The 17,761-nt window shown below is 28.5% G+C and overlaps 1 protein-coding gene across 1 annotated transcript; it reads right to left on the bottom strand.

The window, feature by feature from the left end:
• Window positions 1-4,224: 4,224 nt before the first annotated feature.
• On the bottom strand, window positions 4,225-14,345 carry LOC142328091 (uncharacterized). The gene is made up of 2 exons (XM_075371580.1): window positions 14,227-14,345; window positions 4,225-10,104 (listed from the first exon to the last, which is right to left on the bottom strand). Exons 1-2 carry the CDS (start codon window positions 14,278-14,280, stop codon window positions 5,236-5,238), a joined length of 4,923 nt encoding a protein of 1,640 aa, XP_075227695.1. The 5' UTR covers window positions 14,281-14,345; the 3' UTR covers window positions 4,225-5,235.
• Between the last annotated feature and the right edge of the window lie 3,416 nt (window positions 14,346-17,761).

Consider the following 17,761-nt stretch of genomic DNA (forward strand, 5'->3'; position numbering starts at 1 on the left):
ACAAAAAAATTGATTTCCAATAACTTAATTTATTGTTATAATAAACAAAACTCTTTCTAATTAAAAAATTCATTCTCTACTTCGTTCTGGTAACACTGTCCAATCAAAAGAGAACAATGTGTTATAAAGAGAACCAGTGTTATAAACGAAAACGCTAATTTTGAAAATTAAAAACTATCTCATAAAATGTTTTGCATTTCGTCAGGTACCATATTTCGTTTTTAATATAATTTTTTAAGTTTTAGGGCGGGTATGGACCTGTACTCATGGGATAAAATTACCAAGCTTAAATAATTCATCGCTTATGGTTGATGGCCCATTTCAAAAACCACCAAAATTATGTGAATTTAAAGAGGGTTTGATTAATCTTGTCAAAGATTTAAATTATGTAATTACTGCATCTTTTGATGATAATATTAAGGTATAATATATCTGTAATAAGAATGAAATCTCAATTTCTAAGAGTTTTACAGTACCTGTGACTGGAATATTGTCTTTGATGACATTAGTGGCAGCTTGTGTATAGGCACTGTGGAACTGCAGGTACAGATACTAGCAGGTAGCGGGTACTAATGACACACTATACCCACTACAGCAATTTTTTTTGGGTGAAGGAGTGATTTTGCAAACTTTTTTTTTGAAATATTACTAGTTTTTAATTTTTAACAGATGTTTTTAAGAAAAATAAGACCTTAATTAGGCGAAATTTCGAGATACTGAGAGTGACCTTGCTCTACAGCATCATCCCCTCAACGTTTAAAGTTCAAAATATAATGGAATCAATGCCCCATATATGAAAGCAATCTGCCTAAGTTTGGTCAAAATCGGTCGAGATCTTCTAGAGATATAAGGTGTTTTAGGGTGCGACACCTAACGCCGAACACACATAAACACGTACATACAAACAGGTTTTTTGGGTTTCTAAGGTGTCAACAGGTAAAGATCGAGTGAAACCCGCACATGCCCAAATTGGACCGATTACAATACTTTCCCTTCTAGAACTATGACGCTAACTAGACGGGAAAGTAAAAGAATTATATCGATAATTCTAAAAACAATTATTAAATGGAAAAAAGCCGGCAACGAGTTGCATAATTTACCTACCCGGATTTCCCTTGACAGATTTTATGTCATACACACCATAAGATTTCTAAATATTATTTATGCAATATTTAAAATATAATTTGAAAAACACCAAAATGTTCGATAATAAAATGCGAGTCAGAATTGACCTCTCTTGATCAATTGAGGTTTTTATTCTGACATTTTTTAAAATAGAGATAACAAAAATAAATTGAATACTTAAAGAAAATAAAAAGAGGTTTTGAGATGAATGAAGAAAATGATAAAGGACGAGAATCGAACACAATATTATTTCGTTGTTATTTCATAGAATGACGTAGCTGTTTTAATGAGAAACTCGTTTTTTCTTAAATTACATTTATTCTTTCCACTAATTCATAAAATTATTTCTTTATTTTGTAATAGACTAAAAATACATCCAGTATTACTCACAGTATTTACTCACAATAATATTAGGATCTGCTATTCTGGTAGCGCTATATCTTTTACGATTAGTTATTAAACATTCTGTGGTGCTCTAATGTTTCTGTTAAATTACACAATTTATCTCATTTTCTTCAAAACAATACAAAAAAGCAGTGCTCGTGGCTAAAATTAGTGGGGGTGCTACTCCAGAAATTTTTTCAAGGCCATGGTTAAAGTTTTTGTAAAGTAGAAGAACCGGAAAAAATGAATCAAATAGAATAGCTGGAAGCAGGATAATAACCTAATTCTACACTATCACATTCAAGAATATAGTACACGGTTATTTAGCACAATGTGCTTAAAACCCGTATTCGGTTTAACCGAATAAATAATAAAACATCAATACAGACAAAAGAAAACACTATAGTCCAACGGTGCTTAATTTAAATTTCTATGTACACAGAAACAAATACATAATTAGTTTTTACTAATTACCTTCTCTTTTGCCCTTCCAGCGTGTTTCTGGAGAGATTAGGTAATCAAAGAGCCCTTGCTTTCCGCCATCTTCTGATCACTATTGAAAAAACAACTAAACCATTTTTATATTCCTTACACCGACTAAACTAGAAAAGGGAATGAAAAAGTAACATTCCATACACATGCGGAGTAAAAAGAAAAACTACCTTCTACCAGCACGCCAGGGTCCGGCGACATTGCTCTCTCCCTAGCGTGCAGCTTCCTATGTGTGCGTGCGCACAACAGCCAAACACCACGCTGCAATTGTGCAGTGCACAGTTCCATACAAAGAGTTTTGTATTTTTTTTTATAAACTGTGTGTTGGCTGCTGACATTAAGCTTAAGCTTTTTATATTGTACAAGTATAAAGAAAGAATTAAATAAAAATGACTTATATTAAATGTTATCGATAATATCAAGTAGAAATAGGGGTGCTGAATTAAATAAAAATGACTTATATTAAATGTTATCGATAATATCAAGTAGAAATAGGGGTGCTGCAGTTCCACAGTGCCTATACACAAGCTGCCACTATTGTCATCAAAGACAATATTCCAGTCACAGGTACTGTAAAACTCTTAGAAATTGAGATTTCATTCTTATTACAAATATATTTTACCTTAATATTATCATCAAAAGATGCAGTAATTACATAATTTAAATCTTTGACAAGATTAATCAAACCCTCTTTAAATTCACATAATTTTGGTGATTTTTGAAATGGGCCATCAACCATAAGCGATGAATTATTTAAGCTTGGTAATTTTATCCCATGAGTACAGGTGAAAAAGGAACCACTCCGCAGAGCTCACATATACTGGAGCTAAGGTTCATACCAGCAATTGGGACTGGCTTTATATACAAATGAGTTCACCCTGATGCCCAGAGGGCTTAATTGAGATTCACTACAAAGAGTCATTCACACATCTGCACAGTATCACGCTTCATTTTATAGTTTTGGTGTGGGAAAAAAGACATAATGGTTGTATGGCTTGTAGGAAGAAAAAACTTGTTTTGTGTTGTTATTCAATAAGCAGTCATTATCTATGATGAGTAAGTATTATTGTAATCTGAATCTCTACACTTACTCTCTCAAATGTTTCTGGTTATTATAGTAATAAAAGTCTTAGTTCTTACAAACATTATCATTTGAGTCCAAATAATTTAATAGTTCTTAAAGATATGGTAAATATCTGTTTCATATTATCTGTTTATTTCCTTTGACAAGTACCGTATGATGATAAGTTTTGTTCAGTGTGGCCCTTTTTCTCATTAAAAAAGGAGTAATATGTGGATTGAGCAATAAATTAAGCTTGCCAGTTAGCACAAAGGTCAGCTTTCACACTGGAATCTTCATGAACCTTTTTCTACACTTGGATATCTTGATGTTTTTATACATCCAAAACCTTCCTAGTGAAAAATTCTTCTTGAATTTGTAACATATGGTCCAAGAATTTGAAATTTCTTCAAGTCTGATGATAGGTAACCTTCACTTCTTCTAGTGGGAAGAGGCCAAAACACAATTGTAGATTTGGTTGTTCTCATATTTGGAGACACTTTTTGTGTTCATCACCAGTTGTGATACATGTTCTATACATATCTCATCGTTTAAGAATTTCAGTAGGCCACAAGTATACTCAACTGACATAAGAAAAGCAAAAAGAAAAGCCTTCAAAGTTTAGTGTAACAGGAGGATTGATAAAGGATAATTTGAGCCAAAATTTTGTAATTTTGCAACTGGGTTTGTTTGCTACATATTTAAGACATCAAAATTTAATTGATTTGGTAATACGGGTATGTACAGGAGGTAAAACCTGTTGAGAAACATTAAGATTGAAGTATATAAAACACACATGTGTGGGTGTTACTACAGAAATCATTAACACATAGATGTACAATAGTTCTACCCTAGAGTATCTGAAGTAGTGTTGGCCTTGATAATAGTACAGTGACAAGAGTAGTGTACCACACAGTATATTATAGGTAGCAAGAAGCCAGTCACTGGTCCAGCAAACCATCCTAACTGATTCATTAGTTTGATCCAACTTTGATTCATCAGTTTGATAACTGAATCATTAGCACTGGATAAACAACAGGATTGATAAATTATTTTACTCATGATTTAAAAATATTTATTTATCTTTTAACATCACAAAATATTCAATGCAAATAAATTATTTTATTTTTAAAAAATAAACAAAACAAAACATAGCACACATTTTAAAAACAAAACAATTTCAAAATATAATATTAATTTAAAATTAAATAATTTTTTTTTAATGACTGAAATTTTGTCATTATTTGGAAACAATTTATAATGATGCAGTGCTACTTGTATTATTTTGGCAGTGAGAGGATTGACTACCAGTAGTATCATCTTTAAATTTATTTTCAAGTTTTTTGCTGCTTAAGCATTTATTCACAAATTATTATATTGTTTGAAGTAATAATTCCATTATCTTTACTTTGAAGGGGTGAAACGTTTTTGGTTGAATTATATGTATATAATCTTTTAACAGTGTTTCTCATTACAAATTTCTTGTTACACTGTAAATCTTTTATAAAACTGATTAAAAATTCATTACTTTTTTGCATATCTTGTAAATTTTTAAGTATGTGATTTAATTTATTATCAGTTATTTCTTTAATGAATTACATTTGTTGCTCTGACTGTACATTCTTTTTCTTTCTTTTCCAATTTCTTTTAATAAATAATCTGTGGAAGGTATCTGATAATTATTTTGTAGTGTTTTATACAATAACCATGTTATTTTTTCAGTAATATTTAAAAATTTTACTTTTTCTTTCATAACTTATTTCTGTAACTTTTACATTTCTTAAGTTCTTCTAACTTACACATTTTAAAAATTAATACTTAAATTGATTTGTGGCTTTCATTTAGTATTTTAGTAGTAGATTTTTAAGCTTTTACTAAATTTATGAGTCAACAGTTTTTTATTTATTAATTTGATTTTTAATATAATACAGGCATTAGTATGTCTGATGAGTGCTGTTATTTTCAGTGTATTTGTTGTTGTGTATACATTTTTAGAAGTCTAAAATAAACTATTTATTTTTTTATTGTCTGATCTTTTTGATAAAAATTTTTTAAACTGCTTTCTGATAATTGTTTTTTTACTAAATCTTTTGCATTCATACTTCTTTTTTTTATTGTTTTTGGTTGCATGTTTATTGTGTAACTTAAATAAATTACTCTACTTATAATCATTTTCAGTTCATCTTTGTAAATTGACGTAATTGTCTTCCTACATTTTTGTAGTCTGTTGGACTCAATTTACGTTTGGAGACTGAGTTCGTATAATATTCTTTATTGTAATAATCTGAATTAAATACATTGTCACTGATGTTCATCGGTAACCCTGTGTCAGTTTTGAAATCTGAACAAATAGGGTTACCTGCAAATGGAAGTTCGTATATTATTTTTTTTGCTAACTTAAGTTTATCTTCCGTTTGATTTTTGTCCGATATCTGATCATTTAATTCTTGGCTTATTTTTTTATTTGAAACCTTTATAAGTGTATCATTATTTTCTTCTGATGTAGTTTTTGAAATATTTGATTGTTCTTTGTTCACAGATTGTTGATTATGTATATTGGGTTTGTATATATCTGTATTCTGTTCTTGGTATAAATATCTTACTTTGTATTGTTTTGACTGATTTTTTATTTCGTTTAAATCTTCAGTATATTCATTCAATGCTAATTTCTTTCTTTCTTTCATTTGAATTCTTCCGCTTAAATTTTGTGTTTTAATGAACTCTTCATTATTTACTTTTAGTAATTCACTCCCATTTCTACTCTCTGTTGGCTTATCAGTATGTTTGTTCATTTTAATATTCCTTTCATGACTTTTCATTTTTTCCCATAATTCACTATAGTTTTTATAATCTTCATTACTGTATTTATAAGATCCAGATTTTTCTATTGTTGATGAATTGAATCCAGTTTCTGTTATATTTTTTGATTGCTTCATACCATGATTAACTATTTTATCTGGTGTTGCTATAATTGCCATTAGTGATGGTTGCAATTTTTTTATTGTTAGTTTTTTATTTTCATTGCTTTCATTCTTTTTAGAATTAATATAACCATTGCTTTTACATATCTTTATTGTGTTTTCATTTTCTCTTTTTAATCTGTTAATAATATCATTTTTCATGATTTTCTTATTGTCTAAGATCTGATGTTCATTTAACTCTAAAAATGGTATATTGTGCCTGTTTAAAAGTCTTTTATTTAAAATTTTATTAAGAGCAATTTTAGTTTTATAGTTTATATGTTTTTCATATGATCCTGCATCATCTGCAAGAATATTAATTTTTCTTATTGATGCTGAAGGTATTTCTTCAGATTTTTCATTATTTCTAATCTGTGGACGACAGGGTTTTGACACAACTGGTGTTATTATTTTGTTACGATTCATCACATACAGGTTATCTGGACATTTTTGTTTTTTAATATTGTACTCCATATTTATGCTAGAAGTAGGTTGGTGTGTTTTCAAATATGCTAGTATCCTTTTAGCAGTGTTTTCTGGACTTCTACATGTAAAGATTCTATTATTTGTTTTTGTTATGTTTAAAGCGTGTCTCTCTATTTCTGGTTTTTTACTCATTTCTATATTTTTTATCAAATTTGTTTTCAATTTATCAGTATGATTATTTTTACCTACATTAAAACTTTTTTTTAAATTTTTATTTTTTTCATTAATTTCAAAGTATACTGTTGATTTTTTTGATATTTGTGTAGCAACACGCTTGCTTTTTTCTGGTATTACTCTTTGGTCTAGTGTCAATTCTAATTCTTTGCTATTTTGTATATCTTCTATGATTGTCGGTTTGTCATCAAGATATTCTGGACATTGAGTTTCATTTTCATTAAAACTCTTAATTTGCTCTGAAAATGGTTCATTCATTTTCACTATACCTTTACCTTTATTAGTCTTAAATTCATCAATTATTTGTGCCTTCCGTATAGAAAGAGATTTTTTATTTTTTACAAGATCAGGTTCTAGTATTTTATCATCAGTAAGATTCTCAGGATTTCTTTTTGAAATCAATTTGTTGTTTTTGGGTGATAATATGTGATCAAATTTCAATTCACGATTCTTGTTTTCTACATCTTCTGTGGATGTTGATTTTTTATCATAAAATTTAGTGTTTTCAGATTTACTATTTTTTTTGGAATTTGTTATGTTGTTGATATCATATTCATTTGATTGTTTTGAAGGTGATACTTTTGTTATTTTGTGTTGAAAAATGTTTTTTAAACTACCTTGGTATTTATAAATAGTTTGCTTTCTATGTTTATTACTACCACAGCTTTTATTAATATATTTATTGTTATTGTTATCTTTGTATTCAGATAAAAGTGATACTGACACTGTTATAGTTGGATTTTTTTCTTTTCTTGAGAAAGTACATGATTTTTGTTTTAACTGTGCTGTATTTTTTAACACATTATCTGATAATTTTTTACCTGTTGCTGAATGACTTATTGGTTCTATCATTTTAATGGTGATATTATTTAATCCTTTTTTTTTTACCTCCATATCAATTAGTTTTTTTTTGCTGGTATTTTGTGTCTGGATTAATTTTATTTTTCTTTGAGCATTATTTTTGCTATCTTTTACAAATCCAGATGATGATGATCTATTCAATTCTTCTGCTGATAACTTTTTGAAACTATTTGTATCCACATTTGCCAATAATGCAGCACTGAAGGTTGAACAGAGATCTGCTAACTTGTTTATCAAATAATTATCTTGCGATTTATTTTTATCGACCATAACTTTGCTATTAAATTTGTTCAGTTTCTTTCCTCTGAAAAGATCCTTAGCGTGTGATACTAAATTAGTGTTTTCTGTATAATTTTCATGTTTCTTTATTTGCGTAATTTCATTTACTGCAGGATCATGTTTTATTCCTAAAACATTTTTCTCTTTGTTCATTAGGAGTAATCTTTTTGCTAAATAATTGCTACCTTCACCAAGATTTATAACAGTGTTTATAATTTGTTCAGCTTGAAGTGGTTCTGCAATTTTATTATTAAATCTATACTGCTTATTCTGTTCAAAGACATCTTTTTCAATTTGATTTTCATTGTTTGATGTAGTTTTTTCTATTTTTGTGGGTCGTTTACTGCCATGTGGTAATGTTATATCAGGTATTTCTATAAAATTATCTTCCCTAATAAACTTGTCATGATTTATTAATTTTGTTTTTTTCTCATTTTCAGTAAACAAATTTTTATTTTTATCATTACCAATCAGTAATTGAGTATAGTCTTTTTTTTTTAATTTACTTATAGAGTTATTAGATTTAGCTACTGCTGTCTTATTTTGGCTATTTATGAATGACATTATTAATAATGCTTTAAGCATACTTTTATTATACTTATTATCTTTGTTCAACAAACAATTATCTACATGAATTTCATTTGACCGTTTCAATGGATCAGTGCTCTCTTCTTTGTTAAATTTGACTGCCAACATTGTTATTTTACTGGCTGTTAAAAAGTTTTTATCAGCCGATTTTTCTCCATTTTCATTTGTTGATAGTGAATTTTCAATTCCAAAATTTTTGGTTTTTAATGAATGTACTGTTTTAAATTTTGGAATAATTTTAATACATTTATGTTCGTTTATGATTGTTGATGTTATTTTACCAGTTTCTGAATGAGATAGTTCACTTTTATTATCAACATCCAAAAAAATGTAATAATCATTTTTATTCTTGCAAATATTAGGATTGAATGAATATTGATTCAATGTTGGTAATGATTTTGCCCACTTTGTAAAAATTTGTTCACTGTAATCAACACTGAAAATTTCATTCAAAGTCAGAGCGATATCTGTTGGTGTTGGTTGCTTATTCTCATTATTTATTGCTGATTTTAGTAATAGTTTACTCTCCCTCTTAACTTCATTACTTGATGTTTCTTTTGATGTAGAATCAGCATTTTGCACATTTATGTTTAGATGTGCTGAAGGAATTGAAGCTAAATTAATTTTTTTTTTTTGATTGATTGATGATATACCTTCTAATTTTTTTTGTTTGACATTTACATCAATTCTATCACAACTATTTAATTTCTCTATATTTTTGTCAATGTCAATTCCATAACGTGTTGCAGAGTTATAATCCAGATGAATTTTGTTAATTATGAACATATTTTCTAGTAAAAATGGTTTATTTTTAAATAATTTTCTTACTGATTTAACAAAATCTGAATCTTTCTGTTGTTCAACAATGCTGCTGAGTGATTCATACTTTGCTTTTGCTTGTTGTTTTAAAGAGCTAGGTCCTGCTATATTCTTTTCTGTTAGAAGCTCTTTTCTTTTTGTTGTGTTATAAACTGTAGGTGTTTTGTATTTTTTTTTTTTTAGATCATCTTTAGACAGATAATCTTCATCTTGTCTGAGAATGCTAGATAATGACACTAACACTGCTAATGAATTATTTTTATAATCTTCACAGTAAATTGATTTATCTGTTGCTTGATCTGATCTAGAATTACTTTCTATAAATGGCTTAGTTCTATAAATGCTTGTGTCTTTACTAATTGTAACATTACAATCATCAATATAATTTATTTTATGTTTATTTTCATAACTTTTATGTTTTGTATTGTGCACTGATATTAAAGATATGTTAGATTTATGTGCTGCTTTATTATTTCTAGTTTTACTGATTTGTTGATCATAAGTGGTTGTAAACTGTGTAATTTTTGTTATATTACATAGATTTGTATCAGAGTTATTATTCAGATAAAAATTTCGACAATTTTTTTTTTTAACAGATGATGATTTTTTGAGTCTCTTTTGATCAGTATTTATACTGCTTATACCACGACTATTTAATTTTGTTACATTTTTATAAATTTTATCTTCATTCAATGTAGTAAAGAGATGAATTTGTTCCTTAATAAATTTATCATTTGATGAGTTTCGGCCTTTTTCCAGTGGCTTCCTTTCTAATTTTACAAAATTTAAATCTTTAGATTCATTATAATTGCTTACTGAATCATCATTAACTAATTTGGTACTTGTGCCGGTGCTGGATGAGTAGTTACAAAAAATCTGAAAAGTTATAATGCAACTTTTAAGTTTTTGAGATCTTATAATCAAGTCTACATAACTAAAAACACATTCATGTTCTGACATTTTTTTGACAATAATTTCATTATGTTGATATTGGATATCACATGAAATGCAATAAGGTTTAAAAGTGAAATCTTATTCGTATTTTTACTACATACTTAACATGACATAAGAGCCGATGTTATGCCTTAACCTCTCTTACTTACTTTACCCAGTCAGAATGATTAGTAGTCATTTGTTACCATCATTTTACACCTTTGGAAATCATTTGACCATTATTTTTTTGTTGCCTCCTTATTTGCCCTACTTCCTAGTATGCAAGTGAAAACTCTCTAAAACAGCTCTATCGTTATTAACTATTTACTTTTTAAAGTTTTAAAAATCTTTATGTATCTACATACAGTGTTATCAACAATTGCACAATCTTTTGATACTTGGTATTATCATATTTTATAATATAATTCCATTTAAATGATTAATTTCACTGGAAGATTTCAAATGATTAATGTAATTAAGTAGCTGGTTCATTCTGTCTTATTTTGTTTTATCCACAATTAATTATACAACGTATATTATTACCAAGTATTTAAACACTACTTTATTAATGCAGTAAAAAGTGAATAATAGTTATATTAAAGTAAAATATTAACAAGATGAGTAGGGATCATTAAAATTTTATTTTTATTTAAACTAAATATATTATTTACAACTTTTTCTCTTTTGTCTTCATTAAGAATTTTCATAATTATCTGTGTTTCTTTAGAACTGGTTCTTTTATGACAATTCAATAAATACATATAGTACCAATTTTATTTCAGTGGGTAAGAGAGAAAACAACTAAAAACGTTTCTACAGTTTAAAACTGACTATGTTTTTATTGGTTTGTCATGCATTAAAAAAACTGTTCTGAAGAAAAAGAGAATACTTTAAAAATACTTGTCAAGAACAAAAGAAAAAAAAATTCTTGAGACGACAGACTTTTCATTATTTTATTTTGTTTTCTTTTGCCTTGCTCAAACAAATACAAAGTCATCATGACTCTCAGATAATTTCTTAACAGCGGCATAATGAAAATATATCAACAGGTTACTTAAGAATAGAATGGGATAAATTACTGCCTAGAGAGGTGTGTCTTTCAGACATTCCAGACACCTCTTTTTTGTAATAATTGGGAAATGAAGAGTAAACTTATGGTTTGGTGAACTGAACTTGTTTATGTGATCTGACAATATTAATACAAATCATTTTTAATAAGTATTGCAAGTATTATTATTATTACAAAATAATAATAAGTTATAGATTGTTAATTGTAATTCAACTAAATAAAAAAATACCATGTCAGCCTATTTTATAAATCAACTTTACAAGGTAGATAAAGATTTTGTTTATTGCAGTAATTTTGCTAGTCTATAAATTAACAGTAATGAAATCATAACCTAATTGGATACTTACTACATCAGTGGTAAAGTTACTACACCATTCTTTATACTTTCTCAAGCATGCTTTAAACATAATAATAGTAGCATCCTAATGCAGATTAACACCATGTTTTGCCATTTTACACACAGAATATATAGGATGTTATTTATGTTGGTATATTTGGGAATTTTTTCAATCAAGAGTAACAGATATTGAACTCATTACTGTGCATTGTGTTCCATATGTTTTATGTAGAAATTTGTGTAAGTGGAGGAGTCTAGTTTACTATTGTAGGGCACTGTGTTTTATGAACAATTCTACTTTCATGTATCCTGAAAATATAGTATATCCAACTTTTTTAAATTTATAGTTCCTACGACAAAAAGATCAAACATAACTAATAATATTCACCTATGCAATTTTTCATTTCAATTTTTAATACTACAGATTAATAAGTGGTATATATACTTTAATATGGAAGATGAGGTGGATAAAATGATGAGAGTTCTATATTAAAATTCCAATCAAGCATGGTATCTTCACATATTACAAATCTTCTACTTCATTCTTTCTATTTGGTTAGCGTCTGCAAGGGAGTCTGGCTGTAAAAATCCTTCCCATCTAATTCCAGAAAAATTGGCTTCGACAAAAACTCTTCTTGTAATATGATGTACTTTTAATATCTTATTGTTTGGTTATTTGTCCTGAGGCTGTCCTTTGAATCATGTTGATCTTCATTAAATCTTTTTATTTTCAGTTAAAATTTTAGTTCCCCTATTTCAGACCATTTAGTTGCCCTATTTTTTCCTTCTTCTTATTTTCTGGTCTCTGTACAATTTCAGTATTGTTTTAATCAATTTTCCTCTCATGATTTGATCTGGTTAATTATATTTTTTAATACCATAACAGTTTTCTCTTATATACTGGGTTATTTATATGAATAGATTAATAATTATTGTAATTCAATGTTAGAAATAAATTGACCCAAGCACTAATTAATATATTTTTATTATCTGCTCTCATATTAATAAATACAAAATTTACAATTTGAAAGTACAAATTTTCAAATTAAAAGGGCATTATATAGTTTGTGTTCTTTTAACAAAAACTTAGTAAATTCTCATTGATAACAACAATAATAATAATAATAACAAAAACAAATAATAGATAAATGCCTTTTCTTCACGAAAATCCATAATAAATTATAAAATAAAAACAAAATATGTTTATTAATTTTCACAAAGTAAATTTCATGAAAATCAATAAATACATTTTTCTTTCATTTTTCAATTTGTTAATAATAATAAATATGTTGTTTGTTTCAACATCAAATGATGCAGTTATCAAAATAGTTTAAAAAGTATCAGTTTTTCAACATTAATATTTAAGTATTCAGTTGTGTCCAAAACAAACCTGCAATATGCCATTTAGGTGCACATTCACTTACTTCTGGGAAGCATGATATTGACATATTTTCCCAAGGATTCCAACTGTTTTACTTCTAAAGATTTGTTAAGAATTCCACAATTTTTTTATTTTTCCAGTAATTATATTCAAGAATGTTTATATTCAAAAATATGGATAATCTATTTAAAAATAAACATATTACTCATTTTCTTAATATTTTAATGCTTCAACATCTATTAATAGTTATTATGCAGCTTCTTCATTAATTTGCTATAGTTAATGGTACCTTTGGGTGGTGGAAACCCTTTTTCAAAAAGCATTTTCTGTCATAATTTTTGTATTGAGGTAATTTACAATTAAGTCACACTGCATAGATTTTCCATACTGAGAGGAAGCAGTGTTTTATTATTTATCCCAGTATTCTTATAGCTGTGACATTTTATCTAATCATGTAAGACTTAAGTAGCACTAGAATTACTTTCTCTGAGAGTAATAATGATTAATTACAGTCAGTACCTCTAATGAATGGATTAGGGATATCACCTGCACTTTGGTGGGCTCAGCATGTTACAATAGTATATCTGACTCAGGAAGGAGAAATTGTAATCATTTCATTCCTCAATTTCTCTAATAGCCCTGGCATGGGTATGCTCATGTCTTTTCAGGATTGAAGTTTTCCATGTCACATCACATACAACCTTTTAATTATGGAAACAAACAAGAGATATTCAGTATGTAATTATTTCACAATATTTAAAAAAAACTGTTGGAGATAAAAAAAACTGAAAATTAGGTACTGTCGGTTATCTGGATGTCACCGCTGTGTGTCGTGCACGGGCAGCATTACAAATTATTGATATCTGCAATCATTTAAATCATTAACTAATGATAAGGAAGAGGAGATTTTAGGTTTAGGTTAAGGTAGGTGGTAACTAACGATTCCGTGTATTTAACTTTGAACGATATCAACATTACCTAACGCTCGCTAACCTCCTCTAATTAATCCTAAATATTAAATGCCGGGAGACTGACGTAAAATAAACGATTGAAAACGTTTATTATTAATAAAAATAAATAATAATGAAGTTAAAAACCACAATTACAAGACAAACTGTGTGTTGTCCAGGTAACCAACAAGTACCAAAAATGAACATTTTTCATTTGATATTTGCGAATAATTTACTTTGTTAACCACTTTAATAATGAAATGCCACCAGCACAATTAAAAAAAGAAACAATTATCTTTTATATAATTATTATTTTAAATAGACTTACTTCAGGTTTTAGAACCGCACGAAAAATTTTGATACCATCCCGAAATGGAGCCATATTTCTGATGTGGTTGCATAGCAACTAAACAATATTTTAACAGTTTTTCTTTTTGTAATATTTATAAAATATTTCATCTAATACTCAGTTACTACGTGTTTTTGCTATTACATTTCAGCCAGAATAAAAGCTTATTAGATATTTTTAATAGAATATAATTACAACCAGTTTTAACGAAAAGTCGTAAGACTTTTCCGAACTAACATTTTTATTATTATTACTGTTCACCAAATTTTTAATTAATTTCTAACAAAGTTATTATCTCTAACTTCTACTGACGCATTAGCATGATGTATTTATTTGTGTTTTGGCGGTTTTACGCCATTTTTGTTCAATTATTAAAGAGTTAGTTTTTACCATTTTGAGGTCTTGCACTTTATTTACAAAACTGATATTTATATATTTTAGCAAACCTTATATTACTGCGTTTGATCCAAGCTAATAAGTTTACACCGATATTGCTTAATGATTATAAAATGTTAATTTTGGCGGCCACTTTGAGTGAACCGACCTAACGGCCATTAGTGTATTTTATCGCAAATTTTTACTTACGCTTTTTTTTTGTCTTCAGTCATTTGACTGGTTTAATGCAGCTCTCTAAGATTCCCTATCTAGTGCTAGTCGTTTCATTTCAATATACCCTCTACATCCTACTTACGCTAAGTTAATATAATTTATTTATCTCCTGTTATGACGGTTTTATGGCATATATACTTTTTAGTTTATAAAGTTAGTTTATCTGCCATTTTGGAGCTTAGACTTTATTTACAAAATTGATAATCCTTTAATTTTTAATTCGTCACTCTTGGGAAGTAAGTATTCTTCCACTCGCAAAAAAACTAATACTGGAATTCGGCTACTAGTTATCAGGAGGCAATGACAGGTTCCATGTTGCAGTGACCGTTGCTTTGCCAGCACTGAATAATATAGTTAGTAAATGGTCATGAAGGGGCAATGAGATTATATGTAGTAGTTAATGTTGCCACTGTATGTGCCATGGTAGAATTAACAGCCAATCTGAAATCAATTTTCAAATAACCCTTAAATATTAGGTTAAAATCCTGTGTCAATTTGATAATACAGAATATCTCTATCTTATCTAATTCTAACTAATTACAAAATGTCTAAACTTAAACAAAAATAAGTAAGTAACATGTTCTTACTTGGTAATTAATTTTAATATTCTTGCAGAACATTAGAATTATGGGTAATCTGATTTATCCTAGTAAATTTGATTTACTCTTTCTGAAGCTTGGATTTTATTTAAAAAAAGAAATGAATGAATGAGGGCAAACACTATGGCTGGCATCTAGAGATTTTAATTTCTTTATAAATTTAAAGCTTAACTGTAAAAAAAACTCTCTTCAGTCTTTTAAATTTGCAGATCTTTCCAATTTGATTTCTAGGTGGAAATATTTTCAGTAAGTATGTATACACAATGAAATCTTCTTAAGACGACCAACGTCGGTTCCAGACGATTTTGGTCTTTTGTATAGGTGGTCGCCTAAGTGAACGACTGTCTATGTGGATGTAATAATTTCTCAAAGATGTACTGGTATGGCCGTAAGAATTCTCGTTAAAGGTTTTAACAAAAAAAAAAACGTAATTGGAAGTACGGAAGAAATTCCTTTCATTAAAATTACACAAATTTATTTAAACGATGAATATGTATTACTATAATATCACCGTTAATTCAACGATAACAATGGAAAAGAAAAAAAACCTTAATAAACTGATGTAACAGGTTCTCAGCTTACGTTAATAAATACTGTCAAACGGGAAGAAATGTCGAATAAGAAAGTAAATACTATAAATGAGGGGGCCTTTATAAACAAATGAATTGCGCATCGAAAAATACTGTAAACACCTAACACACTTCATAACCAATTTTGTGAACTAACCTCTAAAAACGGTTACTAGAAGTATTCGTTCAGCGTCTGCCTACTTGACTTTGTCTTAATCACTTCCTTTTCTAACACAATTTTAACTTTATGAAACAAGACATAGATTTTATTATTACAACCTAACTGTTTTAATTTGTTTACAAATCTAAAGGAACAGCCGGGATTTCTTCATCTTCCATCGTAGTCTCTTCCGCATTTTTAGAAGTAAAAGCATCCCTATCCAGAAGTTCTTTCTCACAGTCATTTACATCTTCACTAAAAAGAACATCAGTGTTAATGCCGGTCTGCTGACCTAGCTCTACGACTTCATTTTCAGGTCGAATTACAATTTTTCCATTCATATATTTTCCTTAGTTAACCTAAAATCAATACCATCTTTCTTAAAACAGTTTTTTCGTCCACACTTCCTTTATGTATCCCACAAAGAAATTTTTTTTAATCAAATCATATGAATTTTGAACTGAATCGAAAACTACTACAAGATGTGGACGAAATTAAACAACTGAATTATTCCAAGATCTAATGATTGTAATTTACTACAAGTAAATACTTGTAGTGTTGACAGGTAAAAACAATAAATAAACATTATTTAACGAAATTTCGTGTGACATGGGGCATTGTCAAAAATTATCAGTACTTTTCTATTTTGTTTTTCCAATCCAGACAAAATCGAGCCCACCATCCAAGCCTTTTGAATTCTACTATCAGTTCGGACGTATTGACATTTTTTTAAATATCTTGGCCGCAGCCAATTGTTTATTATTAATGGAGGTTATTTTTCTCTTACAGCATTGACACAAAACATTTTTCCCTCCCTTTTTTGGTAACATACGTCGGTAAAGCTAGATTTAAATCTCGTTTCGTCAACTTGTAAATGGCCTCAAGATCGTAATCTTTTATTATTGACGGTAAATACTCTGCTTTCACAGACTGATTCACTTTCACCACAAATATCTTAAACAACATTGTTTCGGTGGCAACTGTTTTCGAACCATTGCTTCCAGTCAATTGTCTCGATTTGAAATTTTTATGCGTACCTTGTTGAAAAATCAATAGGCAACTTTCTTGCACAGGGACTTTAAAACCAAATCATTCACTTTTTTGTATTTTTCCGCTAATTTTCTTTGTAACAGTCCACAGCCAGCATCTTTAATAAATTTTAGTTGTGTTTCTAAATTTAATGTTTTGATTTTTTTTCCTGATATTTTACGAACGAAATTAATCAAATCTGTAGACAAAAATTTAAAAAAACGCATGAGTACACCAACGATTACAGGTATAACTAAACTGAATGCAATAATGATGTCATGATTAAAGTAAAGAATGATGTAATCAGAACTAAAGACTTCCTACGTAACGAACTTACCGACTTAGTCTAGAGGTGAACGCGTATTCCCAAATCGGCTGATTTGGAAATCTTGAGTTCCAGCGTTCAAGTCCTAGTAAAATTAGTTATTTTTACACGGATTTGAATACTAGATCGTGGATACAATTAACCACAAATCTCAGTAATGGTCGAACTGGGACTGTACAAGACTATATACACATATATATCATTGTCTGGCGGCTAAACAGGA

The sequence above is a fragment of the Lycorma delicatula genome, chromosome 7 (assembly GCF_047948215.1).
Source record: "Lycorma delicatula isolate Av1 chromosome 7, ASM4794821v1, whole genome shotgun sequence".
Classification (NCBI taxonomy): domain Eukaryota; kingdom Metazoa; phylum Arthropoda; class Insecta; order Hemiptera; family Fulgoridae; genus Lycorma; species Lycorma delicatula.

Bases quoted from the DNA above. Each gene is read 5' to 3' on its own strand.
- LOC142328091 (XM_075371580.1), bottom strand. From the start codon at position 14,280: ATGGCTCCATTTCGGGATGGTATCAAAATTTTTCGTGCGGTTCTAAAA. The intron at 10,105-14,226 runs GTAAGTCTATTT...ATAACTTTTCAG, and splicing joins GTGCGGTTCTAAAACCTGAA to ATTTTTTGTAACTACTCATC.